The sequence below is a fragment of the Papio anubis genome, chromosome 7 (assembly GCF_008728515.1).
Source record: "Papio anubis isolate 15944 chromosome 7, Panubis1.0, whole genome shotgun sequence".
In the NCBI taxonomy this organism is placed as follows: domain Eukaryota; kingdom Metazoa; phylum Chordata; class Mammalia; order Primates; family Cercopithecidae; genus Papio; species Papio anubis.
In genome coordinates, this window is record NC_044982.1 from 89,835,218 (window position 1) to 89,848,794 (window position 13,577).

Genomic DNA, 13,577 nt, shown 5'->3' on the forward strand with positions numbered 1-13,577 from the left:
TAAAGCATTAAAGCAACGTTAGCTCAACCCCATGGAATGAGCAGCTCAGCCCACTGCCTAGGCCAGGCCAAGGTCCCTGTGCAGATTTAGAAAGTCAAGGGCTTGTTGGACAGAGGGACAGGGATCCTTGCCTTTGTAGAATTTGAATTATGCATTAAATAAAAGAACAAGCAGCGTTTACTACTTCTTGATACTGTATATTTCTTAGTCAACTGACTAAGAAATAGTGAATATTTTCTGTTATTTAAAAAATCCTGTCATATTCTCATATGATAGTTACTTTTTTCAAAGGACAACCACATTCTCAGATTTGAAAAACACATTCTCAATTCCTCAGACTGAAACATTCAGACAGTTTTTATAGTTTCCACAGCTTATAAAGACAAAGGCATTTGGCTGCTTGCATTTTAATTTTCTTGAAGACCTAAAAATGGTTGGCAGATCAGAATGAATAAACAGCCTTCAGTAGTAAGTCCCCAAACCCTCACACTTTTTTTTACTCAAGCTATTACCATGTAGCACAATTCATCCAATTTTTAAAAAATATATTATGAAATATTTCAGTTATGCAGAAAAGTATGGATAACATAATAAAGACCTTTGAACTCACTATTCAATATAAGAAATAAAACATGACCCATCCAGTTGAAGTCCCCTGTACCCCATCCCCAGATAGCTACTTTTTTTAATTTTGTATCATTCCCATGCTCTTATTTTACTATAGTTTTGTTTTGCATGTTTTAAAACTTCATATAAATTATAATATATATCATGTGCATTCATCTGTAGTTTTCTTTTTCCCCTTGACTTTGTAATCATGAGATTCATGTATGTGGTTATATATACACATACATATATCAAACATTTATATATCACATACATATATAATATATACATATCACAATTTACATATTCATTACTAAATATTGCTAAATTGTTTTACAAAGGGACTATAACAGTTTGAATACCCACTATCAATATGTAAAAGAATTCTTGTTGCTTTGTATCTTTAACAAAGCTTGGTAGTTTTTGCAGGCTGATGGGTGAAATGGTACCTACCTTATTGAAGTTGTAGTTTGTATTTCTGGTTATTAATGAGATTAAGCATGTTTATTTCATCAGATTTCAACTCTTTGAATAATCTGTTTATATCTTTTGACTGTTATTCTATTGAGAGGTTTTGGTTTGGTTTGGTATTTCTCATTACCTTATAGGAATTCTTCATGTATTCCGAATGTTAAACCTTCCTCATTTCTGTACACTGCAAGAATCTTTTCTCAGCATGGTTTGTCTTTCTACTTTGCTTATGGTGAATTTTGGTGCACAAATATTTTAGGTTTTCATATAGTTACACTTTATCAGTCTTTCACTTTTGCTTTGTCCAGATCTTGTCTAAGAAATACTTCCCTACCTCAAGATCATAAAGATATTTTCCGGTCGGGCATGGTGACTTACTCCTATAATCCCAGCACTTTGGGAGGCCAAGGCAGGTGGATCACCTGCAGTCAGGAGTTTGAGACCAGCCTGGCCAACATAGTGAAACTTCATGGGGAACATCACACACCAGGGCCTGTCGTGGGGTTGGGGGAAGCGGGAGGGATAGCATTAGGAGATATACCTAATGTAAATGACGAGTTAATGGGTGCAGCACACCAACGTGGCACATGGATACATATGTAACAAACCTGCACGTTGTGCACATGTACCCTAGAACTTAAAGTATAATTTTAAAAAATAAGAATTATAAAAAAAGAATTAGGAAAATAAAAAAATAAAAATGCAAAAATTAGCCAACTGTGGTGGCGGGTGCCTGTAATCTCAGCTACTCGGGAGGCTGAGGCAGGAAAATCACATGAACCTGGGAGGTGGAGGTTTCAGTGGGCCAAGATCGCCCCACTGCACTCCAGCCTGGGCGACAGAGTGAGACTCCGTAAAAAAAAAAAAAAAAAAAAATCCAATATTTTCATCTAAAAGCTCCAAGTTTTGCATTTCACATTTAGTACTTTAAATCTTTCTTGAGCTTAATTTTTGTGTTTGATTTGGGGTAGTGATCCATTTTCTTCTGTTTGGAAAACCAGCGGTCCCAGTACCATTTATTGACTAGCCCACCTCTTCCTCACCAACCCTGCAAGGTCAGTTCTGTCATCTGTCAAGGCTTGGGCTCTCTGCCCTGTCCACTGGTCTTTTTGTCTACCCTGGCTAACGTGCTGTCTTACTTTATTAAAAAAATAAAAAATAAAAGGGTCTTGGCATCCAGTAAAGCAAGTTCCTGCACCTCATTCTTTCTCAAAATGATTCTGGCCATTTTTGGCACAGCTTTAATCTTTCTCCTCTCCTCGATTTGCCCTAGCCTAGGACGAGCAATCAAATGGCAAGACTTAAAGTAAGCAGAAGAGAGAAATCAAGCCAAAGCCAGCCCTGGATAATCCATAAGCTGAATATTTGACTCCTAATAACTAAGACATTGCTGTGTAGTAAAGAGTATAGAAAGCCCATGTATTAATAAAAGTAAAGTATGTGTTTACAAAAAAAAAAAAAAAATCTATTTTTTTTTTTTTAATCTTTTCCAGGCTATAGCAAGGGCCACATTTAAAAATAGAAGCTGGAGCCCATGCTCTGGTCAGTACCAAGGTTCTTGCCTTTATTTTTAAAAATACTACTTTTAAATATATTTTTTGCATACAGATAAGTCACAGAGTTTTGTGAAATAGTGCTAAAACTGTTCATTTTTGCCTAGATCCCTCAGAACATCCAAATCAAAGGTCAGTCACTAGGAGAAACCCCAAGAACGTGGTAATTCCATCACAGCAGGGTCTAAGAATGAAGTGATCTTTCTCTCATTCAAGGGAGACCTTATTTTCCTGCTCTCAGCGACATTTCCGTAGCCTTATGATAGCTGCTTGGTGTTCTACAGTGTCTCCAGATCCAGACCGTCTTATACGGACCACAGGACAAAAGGACTCTGGCCACCCAGCAGGCCATGGGCATCTTCTCCACGTGAGTTGGCTTCCCTCACACTTTCTCTGAGTATCTCATTCCCTTTCCATTCAGAAGCTCAAGAGGAAGCTGGTTCTAGAAGGTTCTGTGGAACCTTCTCTGGAATGTTTTACTGACTTCCCATAACTTCCATAAAGGACAAGTTCCTTTGAAACCCAAGTTGTAAAATAAATTCCTTGCCCAGATATTTTTTTAAAAATTCATCCTTTAAGTCAGAAATATATGCTGGATGTTGTCTTCCTGCAGACCAGCCCCTGCAGGCTAAGGCACCCGCTGCAGGGGGAGGGCCCCAGGAATTCCTGTGGCCTCCTGCAGCCCTGCTTCTGGCTTCCCTCTGCCCTCGGATGCCTGTCAGGACTGCAGCTGGAGAGTTCACTGACTTGACCTTAAAAGCTGGCCCACCACGTCCTTTCTCAACCCCTGAGCAGAGGCCCAGCACTCTGCTGTGGAGGGCCCACCTCACAAATCCTGATTCACAGGGAGCAGCCCCAGGGCTGCCTGAGTCTGTGCTCAGGGAAACAGGGCCACAGCCTGGAGCAGAGAAAACCTGGCCAGGAGGGAAGGCGAGCCAGGGCGGCCTCCAGCACAACCCTGACCATCCTCCTCACCCATGTCCTGCTCACCAAGACAGCTAAGGGTTGAGTGCCTCAGCTCAGTGGGGATGGTCACACGTGATTTTAAAAGATGGGCGGGGCCGGGCGAGGTGACTCATGCCTATAATCCCAGCACCTTGGGAGGCCGAGGCGGTGGATCACTTGAGACCAGGAGTTTGAGACCAGACTGGCCAACACGGCGAAACCCTGTCTCTACTAAAAATACAAAAATTAGCTGGGTGTGGTGGCATGTGCCTGTAATCCCAGCTACTCAGGAAGTTGAGAGGCACAAGAATTGCTTGAACCTGAGAGGCGGAAGTTGCAGGGAGCCGAGATTGGGCCACTGCACTCCAGCCTGGGTGACAGAGTGATACTCTGTTTGAAAACAAAAATTAATAAAAAATAGAAGATGGAAGGAAAACATCTCGTTTTATGCTCTGTGCTACAATTCTCCTCTCATTTATAGCCCCTCCCGAGGCTTCTCATGAATAGGTCTGGGCACCGGCTGGGCAGCAAAGGCTGGATGGGAACGGTGTGGGGGCTGGATGGGAACGGTGTGGGGGCTGAGGGGCACCACAATCACCCCAACTTCTGCTTGTCTGCAGGGCCCCCAAGGTTGCTGCGAAGCCAAGGCAGGCATCGAAAGCCAAAGTGGCCTTCTGCACCAGCATCCCTCAGGACACCATGCTGGCGAAGGCTCGGCCCGGCACAACAGCAGACTGACGCCCCCACCCTGAAAAAGCCTAGGACATTCCTGGGCACTGTCATTTAGGGTGCTGTATAAATCTGTCTCCACCTAGAAAATGGAATTCAACAGTCAGGATACAGATTTCCAAGGCCAACTGTTGGCCCCAACATGCAACAGTGAGACCGTAAGCCTCCCATTGGCCACATTTTGACAGTGGATGCCCTTCAGGGTGATATATGCTATAAAGCAGTTTTCTTTCTATCACCTAAGTGGTTTTTCTTGCTAACAAAGAATTTTTACCCATCAGCACTACTGTGGCTGAAAAACTTCTCTTCAAAAGTTTGGTGCACCCTGTGCAGGAGTCAGCCCGACATCTGCTTGTACACACAGCTCCTTGCATAGGTCTGGAATCAGATCTGGAACAGTGAAATTCAAGAAGGAAGCCCTTTCTTATAGGAGGCTAATAGGGATTGAGAATAACATGAGAAGAAAATGCTAATAAAGGGAAACCTGAACGCGCTGGTGTCAGCATGTGTCTTCAAAGTGCAGCCTGCCTCAGAGTTCCTCGAAGCCTGAAAAGGGGTTTGGGAAAGAGCCCAGTAGGAGGGGCAGGAGGCCAACACACCTGACTTGGCCTGGGGTCCAGGGGGGAAGGTATAAGGGAGTGAAAAGAAAGGCTAGCAGGAGGCTGCCAGGGGAGGACCGCAGACTCCCTGCTGCTTCGCATCCCTCCTGTGGCCTCCACTGCAGGCAGGACAAACCTGGACGCCACCTGGAGCTGCTTCCTGAGTTGGCACACTATCGTGTACACAGCAGTCTTCAGCCTCCCGGAAGGAGGCCATAGTTGTGTGAGGATGGCAAAGTTGAACAGGAAGCTTTCAGCGCCTTTCTCCACGATGTCAACAAGAAGATCCAGTGCCAGATCGAGGTGGACAGAACACACAGGGGTAGGGGTGCAGGTGTAGGCAGTGCCGTCCCTTCCCCTCCCTCCCCTATGGCCACGAGGCTGCAGGCCAGTGCTAAGATGACAGCAGACTGCAGCACAGGGCCCTCCCCTCCAGCCCCCAGTGGGACATCCGAACCACCCTGGGGCCATTTGTGCAGGGCACCACCTCCAGTATTGATGGGGAAAAGAAACTTAATAGAGCCATGACAGGGTGGAGAGAAGCAGGGTCCACTGTCTTCCTCAGGAGCGTTGACAGCTGACCCTGCAGACCATGCTTGCTGGTACACACTGGTCCCACACCCAGGCCTGTCGGACATCAGCAGTGTGCTAAAAAGGTGTAAGATGTGGTCATTACTCACCGTGTCTCCTATCTAGTTGACATGGGTGGAGTCTGCTAAGGGGTGAATGTTCATATGCTCCCAATCCACACTGAAGCCCTAATCCCCAAAGGGATGGTACTAGAGGGTGGGGCCTTGGAGAGGTGATTAGGTTATGAGGGTGGAGCCCTGATAAATGGGATTAGTGCTTTATAAGAAGAGACACCAGAGAGAGGATCTCTCTTTCCACCATGTGAGGACACACTGAGAAGGCAGCCACCTGCAGGCCAGGAAGAGAGCCCTCACCAGGAAGTGAATCTGTTGGCACCTTGAGACTTCCCAGCTTCCAGAACTGTAAGAAATAAATGTTTGTTGTTTAAGCCTTTCAGGCTATGGCTTTCTGTTACAGCAGCCTGAACTGAGAGTCCATGCTGAGTTTTTTAAATAAATGTGAATTATGATGTTACTTCTTCCTTTCTGTATTTCTTGAAGGGTATCTTGGAATCACAAAAACTAAAACACATTTTTAAAATTTAGCGCCCCCATCCCACCCCACCCCAGGAAACAATGAATTTGGGAATGTTCCCTCCAATGTCTCCCATCTGGCAATTCTGTTGACTTCAACAAAAAAGGAAGACTACAGCTACTTGTGTTTTTCTATTTTTGGTAAAGGGCTACAAGGTTACAAACAGGTAAAGATATCTAGCTATTCCTTTGTCTCAAACTACCTCAATTTTTTCAAGCCCCTAAGAAATGGCCATGGCCATTTCTTAGTCCTGGTATGCCCTGGTATGCCCAGGACAGTCCTGGTTTTAGCACTCAAAGTCCCACATCCCAAGAAACCTCTCCATCCCAAATGGGATGGCTGGTGGTACCCTACTGCCACTAATCATTCAGGCTGTGATGATGACATTTTTACCACAAATTGTCCAGTGTGTATCTGAATACAAGCCAGTTGGCTTATGCTCTATCTGCCGTGCTTTCTAGCTCTGTGCTCCCAATATTGAGTTCTGATTCGGGGGAGGAATTAGAAAACTGGAACTTTTCATATATATTCTGCCCAGTAATTCTCTGCTACACTAAAAACATGCATGTAAACACGTAGATTCTTTATTTAGAGTTTAAAGGAAACATCAAAATCTACTGAAAATATTCATTCTCTTTAAGAACAATGTGGGTTTTTTCCTCAGATTTTTATTTTTGCACATTCTTGTGACATTTCCCATTGTAGGGAACAGGAGTTTAGCAAAATCAGCTTCTTAGATGATGCCATTCTAAATATACATCTTAAACAAACAATATCAAAACAACCAGTGGGAAACTGAAAAACACTCAGTGAGTACTGTTTTGTCTAAATAACAATAAATACAAAAAGACTGGTTGTGTTCCGGCCCCATCCAACCACGAAGTTGATTTCTCTTGTGTCCAGAGTGACTGGTTTTAAAGGACATGGAGCTTTGGGGTGACCTGTCACAATGTCAAGGGCACAGTCCTGGGTGATTCACAGATTTAGCAACCAACAATAGCTCATGATTCCATACTTATAAATACTTCTGGCAGAATACTTCTTGAAGTTATGTGTTCCAAACTTGCAGATGACAATTAAGATTCACGATATTTCACAAAGTAAATAGAAGTGGGTTATAACATTAATTACGTGTTCACATCAGCTTCCATTTACAAGTCATGAGCCCAGACACTGACATCAAACTGAGCCCACTTAGACTCCTCACCACCAGTCTGTCTTGTCATCAGACAGGAGGCTGTCACCTTGACCAAATTCTCACCGATCAATTATCTATCCAAAAACCATTACTTGTTACAGTTAAAACAAAATCAGCACATCTTTGACTGTATTAGAAACGACAAAACCTTACAAAGCAGTCACCGCCATACCAGTCTGACAATCACTAGTTCATTTGGCAGATGGACAACAAAGGTTTAAACTTGCAATTCAAATCAACTTTCTTTCCATACTCTGATTCTTGGTGTTTTTAAAATATCATCTTGAAAGCTGTGCTGCATTTCTCCTCCACTTATCAATGAAGAAAATGCACTCTCCGGAAACTACCTGGGGTAGCCACTACTAGGACCTGGGGAGACGTGCACCCTGGGGGGTCTGAGGGCCTCCAGGTGAATCTGAGAGGGAAGACCCTCCAGTGCCTTCACTGTAGCCTGCCTGAGGGTGGTGCTACCTCAGACTGTTACTCCTCAGTGCACTACAGTCAGTGCTATGATACTGTGTTACAGGAAGTACAGTTGAGACAGCATTATGTGAAAGAAGCTAGCCTGGACTAAAAAAATGCTGTGCTGCTAGCAAAACTCTTTTTATATGATGCCACACTTTACAGATGGAAACTTTAAAACAATACCCAAGTGTAAAATAAAACGAATCCAATGAAGCATGCTCATCCCAGTATCTTAAACTTGGTGGTGCCTATCTACAGGTCCACACTCTGCGGCCCATGAGCATGGGGGCCTTTCTCATCCTCCAGGCCCATCCTGGGTATCTCAGTGCTGGGCTGCAGGAGAGAGATCCAGTTCCTTCCCCCAAAACATCCTTCTATTTAATAGATTGTTGCCCTGGACGAAACACCCCAACTGCAATGACTTCTGTTGAAAGTGCAAAAAAGGCTTCCATGAGGTGGGTTCATGGTTGTTACTGTATTCATCTTTCACCCTTGAGCTCAGAAAGACCTGCATCCCATGAATGAAGGGTTGGGAAAGGTGTCTTTAGGAGGCATGGTCTACTGTGTGTTTCCAATTTTCCTGTACACAGCCAGCTTGCCAGTCCAGCTGTAGTCTGAGCATCGGCATTCTCTTCATTGTCTTCAAGGTCTACCTCCCACCAGTGAAATTAAATGTTTGAGTGCTAAGGGCTAAGGTACAGAGAAGCTCAAGTCTGCACAGTCTGATAGGAACTGGCCACTCCAGAACTTAGGCTATACCAAAAAAAAGGTATTCACACTGTATGCTACTTAATGACCTAGTGCCAAAAAAATTGAAATGGTACTGTAAGTGATTCCCAATAATCATCTACCCTACCAGTGCCGGGGAACCTGTGCAAATAGAATGTGAAATATCACAACAGACTACAGCTGTCCTCTCCATAAATACTATATTTTTTAAAGTTCTGTACATAGAAAGCAATTCATTCAAGTCTTAACATGAATTTAACTCTATATGGCCAGTAAATTTTTCCTAAAGATGAAATCATTTAGCAAGAAATTTTTTTAACATGAACAGTCTGCCTATTTCCTATTTCTTTTTGAAAAGACTTTTTAGAAAGAGTCTAAATTGTATTTATTTTCCCCCTAAAATGTTAGTTTGTTATTTCATATTAGCACATGCAAGCAAAATTGACTCTTAAATATATTACTTTAATCTGGTTAATGTTTTGACATCTATAATTAATTGTAGTTTCAAACAGATGCAAGCCATGTCTGTGACCAGGTGCAAAACACAGAAATCATCTCCAGAAGTGGAGAGAAGACTCCAGGAAAAAACGTGTTTTGTAAAAGTCCCAACTCAAAAATAAAATTGCAGTGCCTTTTAAGGCACGGATTAACTGGAAACCTTTACGGAGTAACTATAAAGGAAATTGACACTGCCTGGAGTACTCTTTAAGAAAGTAAAAAAGGGGAGATTTTCATAGACTCCCTCCGCCTCTTAAAGTTAAGGCCTTTGGATGTTGGCATGTCGCCAACAGGATGCCATTAAGACAAAATGTTTCTGCTTATTAAAACCAATGCCCATCATTCTCCTCCTCCTCATTGTCTAGATAGAGGAGGGCAACTTTCTTTTCATCTGAAATCACTGACCTTTGGTCTACCATTCTCTGGAGCTGCACCTTCTTATCAAACATGGCCTGCTCCTTGCCCTGTTCTCCATGGGCCTGGTCTCCTTCCCCAGCAGAGGCCTTAAAGCTCATGCCAACTGCCTGGTCATTCCTACTGTCCGCGTCTGTCCAGGTACCACGGTCAGACACACCGCGATCTCCCGCTTCCTGTGTCCGGCTGCGGATCGCCTCTACGTTACTCACATCCATCTGAAAGGTAAACGAAGTTTCTTTGGGCCCTGGTGTAATGTGTCTTAGCATTCTGCTGCTGTCTGCTAACTTGCCTAGCTCAGGGGAGTCCGCTGAACCAGCAAGCACAAATGTTCTGGACACGGGTCCATGGACGACGACGTGTTCAGAGGTTTCCATTTCTGTAGGACCTAGTCGAATGTGCCTAAAGGATCTGCTAACACCCGATGTCATTTCTGCCCCTGACGTGTCCCCTGCACTGTCCTCCTGAGGAGATTTAGAAACGACACTTTGGAAGGTGCTCTTTTCAGTCATAATGGTTTGCCTACCTAAGGTGTGACTATGAGTGGCCTGGTGCACATCTGCTGCGCCTTCTCCATGCACAATGCTCTCTGAGTCACCAGACTCCCCCGATTGGGGAAGCAGCCCATGGTAAACTATCTGCTGGGTGGTCTGATGCCTCTGAGGCCCGATGCTGATGTGCCTGATGGATGTGCTGCTCCCTGGCAACCCTTCCATGTGTACAGAATCTCCTCTGACACCCAACTCCACCTCGTCTGAAAGTGGAGCAGTGAACTGGATTTGCCCACTGAACCCTTCTTTAGGGCCTAACTGGAGTTGCCTGACAGAAGTCTGGGTACCCACTGACTCTTCTTTTGTGAAATAATCACCAACCTTCCCTGCAGCAGAAATGGGGCCCTGAAAAATAATCTCCTTTTCAGCATGAAATTGTCTGGAGCCAAATGTGCTGTGCCTCCCCAGTCCGTCCGTATCTGCAGAAGACTCTGCCGGGCCAGGTTCTGGTGAGCCTCCCGCCTCCGGACAGGCAGGGGCAGGGCCTAGGAAGATGACTTCTCTGGACGGTGGACTTGGACCGGGACCCAGCGTGACATGCCTCACAGACCGGCTGGCTCCGGTCGGGCTCGCTGCCTGACTTAGGTCGTCTCCCCCACTTACCTCCACCACTTCTGCAGCGGGTCCTTCATAGGACATTCGCTCAGTCCTCCAGACTTCAGAGGGGCCGAGTTTTATGCGCCTTGCAGCCTGGCTCACGTCCTCCAGCACCTGTGACTGGGCAAAGCCTGTGGGGCTGCTGACCTCCACAGTGGCCGACACTGGGCCCTGGCGAGCGTGCTGCCCCGAGCTGTGAGGGGCCCCACCAGCATCCTCACTCTCGCCTGCAGGGATGTACAGCTCCCGGGTGGCCCAACGCCTGAAGCGAGCGCCAGCAGCCGGGGCCTCCGCTCCATCTTCCTCATCTGGGCTGCCAGGCGCTGGGCTGCGTTGCTTGCTCAGGCTCTCCCGAACCACCGACTCCACAGCTTTCTCCATTTCACTGGCCTCATCTCTGCTCAGCTCCTCCAGGTCTAACCGATCGGCATCCACAGTTTGTGAGACGTTGACTTCAGCAACCAGGGTCACGGAACCGCCACCAGCACCCTGGACCTTCTTGACGTCCACGGAAATGCTCCCCGGCCCGCCCTGCCCCTCTCTGGTGAGGGCAGACAGCTCTTCCCTCATGCGCTCGGGAAGGGTTTCCTCCAGCTGCCCGATCACCTCCACCAGCTGCTGCCGGGGCTCCTTGGAGGAGATACCCTTCATGGAGGTATGGAATTCAGGGGGTATTTTAATTTCTTTTTCAATGACTGTGGGTTCGGCATGAAATTCACCACTTCTAGCTTGTTCTTTCCAGTGAGTGGAACCCAGGTTCCCCTCCAGAGAGGACGCTGGGATCTCTGAAGGCTTCACAACCTTCTCACCCACTGCACCATCCTTCTGTGTCCTCCTTCCAGTCCCCTGCACAATTTCATCCTGCCAAGAGTACCTGATGGTGGATTCCTCCTCGATGTGGATCTGCCCATACACCGAGCCGTCATCTCTGTCGTGCCCCCCAGGGTATTCATCTGGAGTTGACACAAAATAACTCTGCTCGCTCTCTGAATCACCTGCCTCTGTCACTTCTTCAACGTGAGTCGTGTTCTCCTGGGGCTGCTTGGTCCTTTGATGCTGATTAACTGAGAATGTGACATCACTTTCTCCATAACCTTCCTCTTCCTTAACCAACCCCCAGGAGCCTGGGGACACATCTTCGACCTCCTCCACTTTGAATGGGACAGAAAACTCCTCTGGTTTCCCCTCACTGACGTAGCTCACAGGCTCCTCGACGATCTCCACGTTGACGACCTTGGCTCTCCCCTCCCTCCCTTTCAGGCCAAGGTTGATGACGTCTCCTATCATCTGCTCGGCTGACCTGCCTTTCAGCCCCACTTCCTTAATATCCTTGCTTAAAAGGTAGTCCAGGCCAGCTTCATCAGAAATATCAACATCCTCAGTCAGTTTCGACTCCACAACTATTTCAGTCTTTGTTTTCCTTTCCCCAGGAAGCTCTTTCCTGTCCACATAAGTGACTTTTGTGTCTGGAAAAGAATCAGCAGATGCTTCTGTCTCTGGAGACTGAGTGAACTGCTTCAGGATACTGGTAACGATGTTTTCTGCTACGGTTTCTGTCATGGAATCGCCTTGCAGAGAACCAGTGGCATCTCTGGTGCCCAACGTGAACTGCAGCGCTCTTGCTTCTGCCTCTCTACCCGTCCCGCCACCAGCATCCTTCACAGGCATCTGCAAACCTTTCAGCGACACCTCTGCTCTTCTGTCCTGGGATACTTCGAGACTAATCGGGATCTCTCTCTCTCGCACGCTCTTCTCCTTCGGTGAGTCCTTCTCCTTGGCCTTCTCCCTCATCTGCTGGCTTTCTCTCTGTCTCGCTTCTTTATCTAACTTTGTCAGTTCTTCCCATCTTAGGTTCCTCTCCTCGGAAGCCTTCTCTTTAGAATCGAACATTTTCTCTTCTGGCTTTGTTCGGATGGTTTCCGGTCTGTTTCTTTCTTGCTCCCTTGTGGCTTTCACTTCTGTTTTCTTTCCCAGAATGACGGTCCTCTCATTTGACCGTGTGCTTTCCGAAGCACCTGCCGCCACATTGTCTCGGCGGTCCCGGTACGACTCGCGGGCAACTGTGGAATCTTCAGCTCTGTAAACGGGGACCTCCCTTGTATCTCCAGCTTTTGGTCTGTCAGGGAATGTTTTCACTTGAGCCTCAGTATTTCTTAAAAGGCCATAGGTTGGAGAGAAAGTTCTGACATTAGTTGAACTGTTGACGGTTTTTCCGTATGAGTTTTCCTGCTGGGTAGTGGCCGAGGAAGAATATCCCGAGCCCAAGAAGCCTCTTCTGGCATCACCTCCAACAGATGTGCCCGTCTGATATCCACGGTGTGCTGACAGGTTAGAATACAGTGCCGAGCTGTGATTTAAACTCGCCAAAGGTGCTTTCTGCCTTGAAAACAGATTTCTTTCATTTTCCCTCTGTAACAGTGAGTCGGTATAGTGATAGGATTTGTTTCTGAATTCTGTAGAAATTGAACAAACAGTTCATTAAAATGGCAGGCATCATTACCCTTTTCCATCTAAAAGTATTGTTGCAAGTCAAATCCCATCCCATCATAATAAATATATACTGTTACCACAGAAAGCTCATTATAAAAATAAGTTACATTCGGTGCCCAAATTATTTTTTGGCAGTTTACAAAATCCTGTTACAATAAAAGGCAGCACTACAAATACTTCAGCCTAACGCATTTCTCCAGTTACTGATGTTAAAATACTCACTCATCTTAACATCAATCCTAAAGCACAATGCATATCCCAAGGAGGTCAGAGGTGCAGTTTTTTTAGGCTGAAATTTCACAATCTTATATTTTGAAATCATTAATTTCTGCTTTTTGAGGTAAGTTTAATTTACTTACTTTAGCAGAGAAGGGCTCTAAAATTAAAAGTATATCATGATTAAACACCAAATAGCACTATCCTCCACTATTTAATATACTCTTATTTTTCACTGATTTCCATATTGGGCCAAGTATTAAAGAACTTAACTTTTTTAAGCTTTCTGATCTTTTATTTTTACACTTAACAACCTTCTTATCTGATAAGGAGCCAGTGCAGAAACACCCCA

General features: G+C 45.5%; 2 protein-coding genes across 10 annotated transcripts in view; one reads left to right on the forward strand and one right to left on the reverse strand.

Moving 5' to 3' along the window:
• TTC23 (tetratricopeptide repeat domain 23) overlaps positions 1 to 4,793 on the forward strand; it is a 115,044-nt gene extending 110,251 nt beyond the window's left edge. For 5 of the 8 annotated variants that reach the window (XM_021940889.2, XM_021940890.2, XM_021940893.2 and 2 more), the window contains 2 exons: positions 2,915 to 2,997; positions 4,196 to 4,793. In XM_021940889.2, the coding sequence (XP_021796581.1) occupies positions 2,915 to 2,997; positions 4,196 to 4,313 (201 nt within the window). In that variant the 3' untranslated portion in view covers positions 4,314 to 4,793. Of the gene's footprint in view, positions 1 to 2,737; positions 2,998 to 4,195 lie in introns of those variants that run through there. The other 3 variants (XR_004184983.1, XR_002523230.2, XR_002523231.2) reach the window with 3 other exon arrangements.
• A 1,836-nt stretch (positions 4,794 to 6,629) lies between these two features.
• Positions 6,630 to 13,577, reverse strand: part of SYNM (synemin) — a 30,817-nt gene continuing 23,869 nt past the window's right edge. The window contains exons 4-5 of one of the 2 annotated variants that reach the window (XM_009210969.4): positions 10,526 to 12,972; positions 6,630 to 9,589 (exon numbers count right to left, since the gene is read on the reverse strand). In XM_009210969.4, coding sequence (XP_009209233.1) covers positions 9,281 to 9,589; positions 10,526 to 12,972 — 2,756 coding nt within the window. In that variant the 3' untranslated portion in view covers positions 6,630 to 9,280. Of the gene's footprint in view, positions 12,973 to 13,577 lie in introns of both variants that reach the window. The other variant, XM_003901425.3, reaches the window with a different exon arrangement.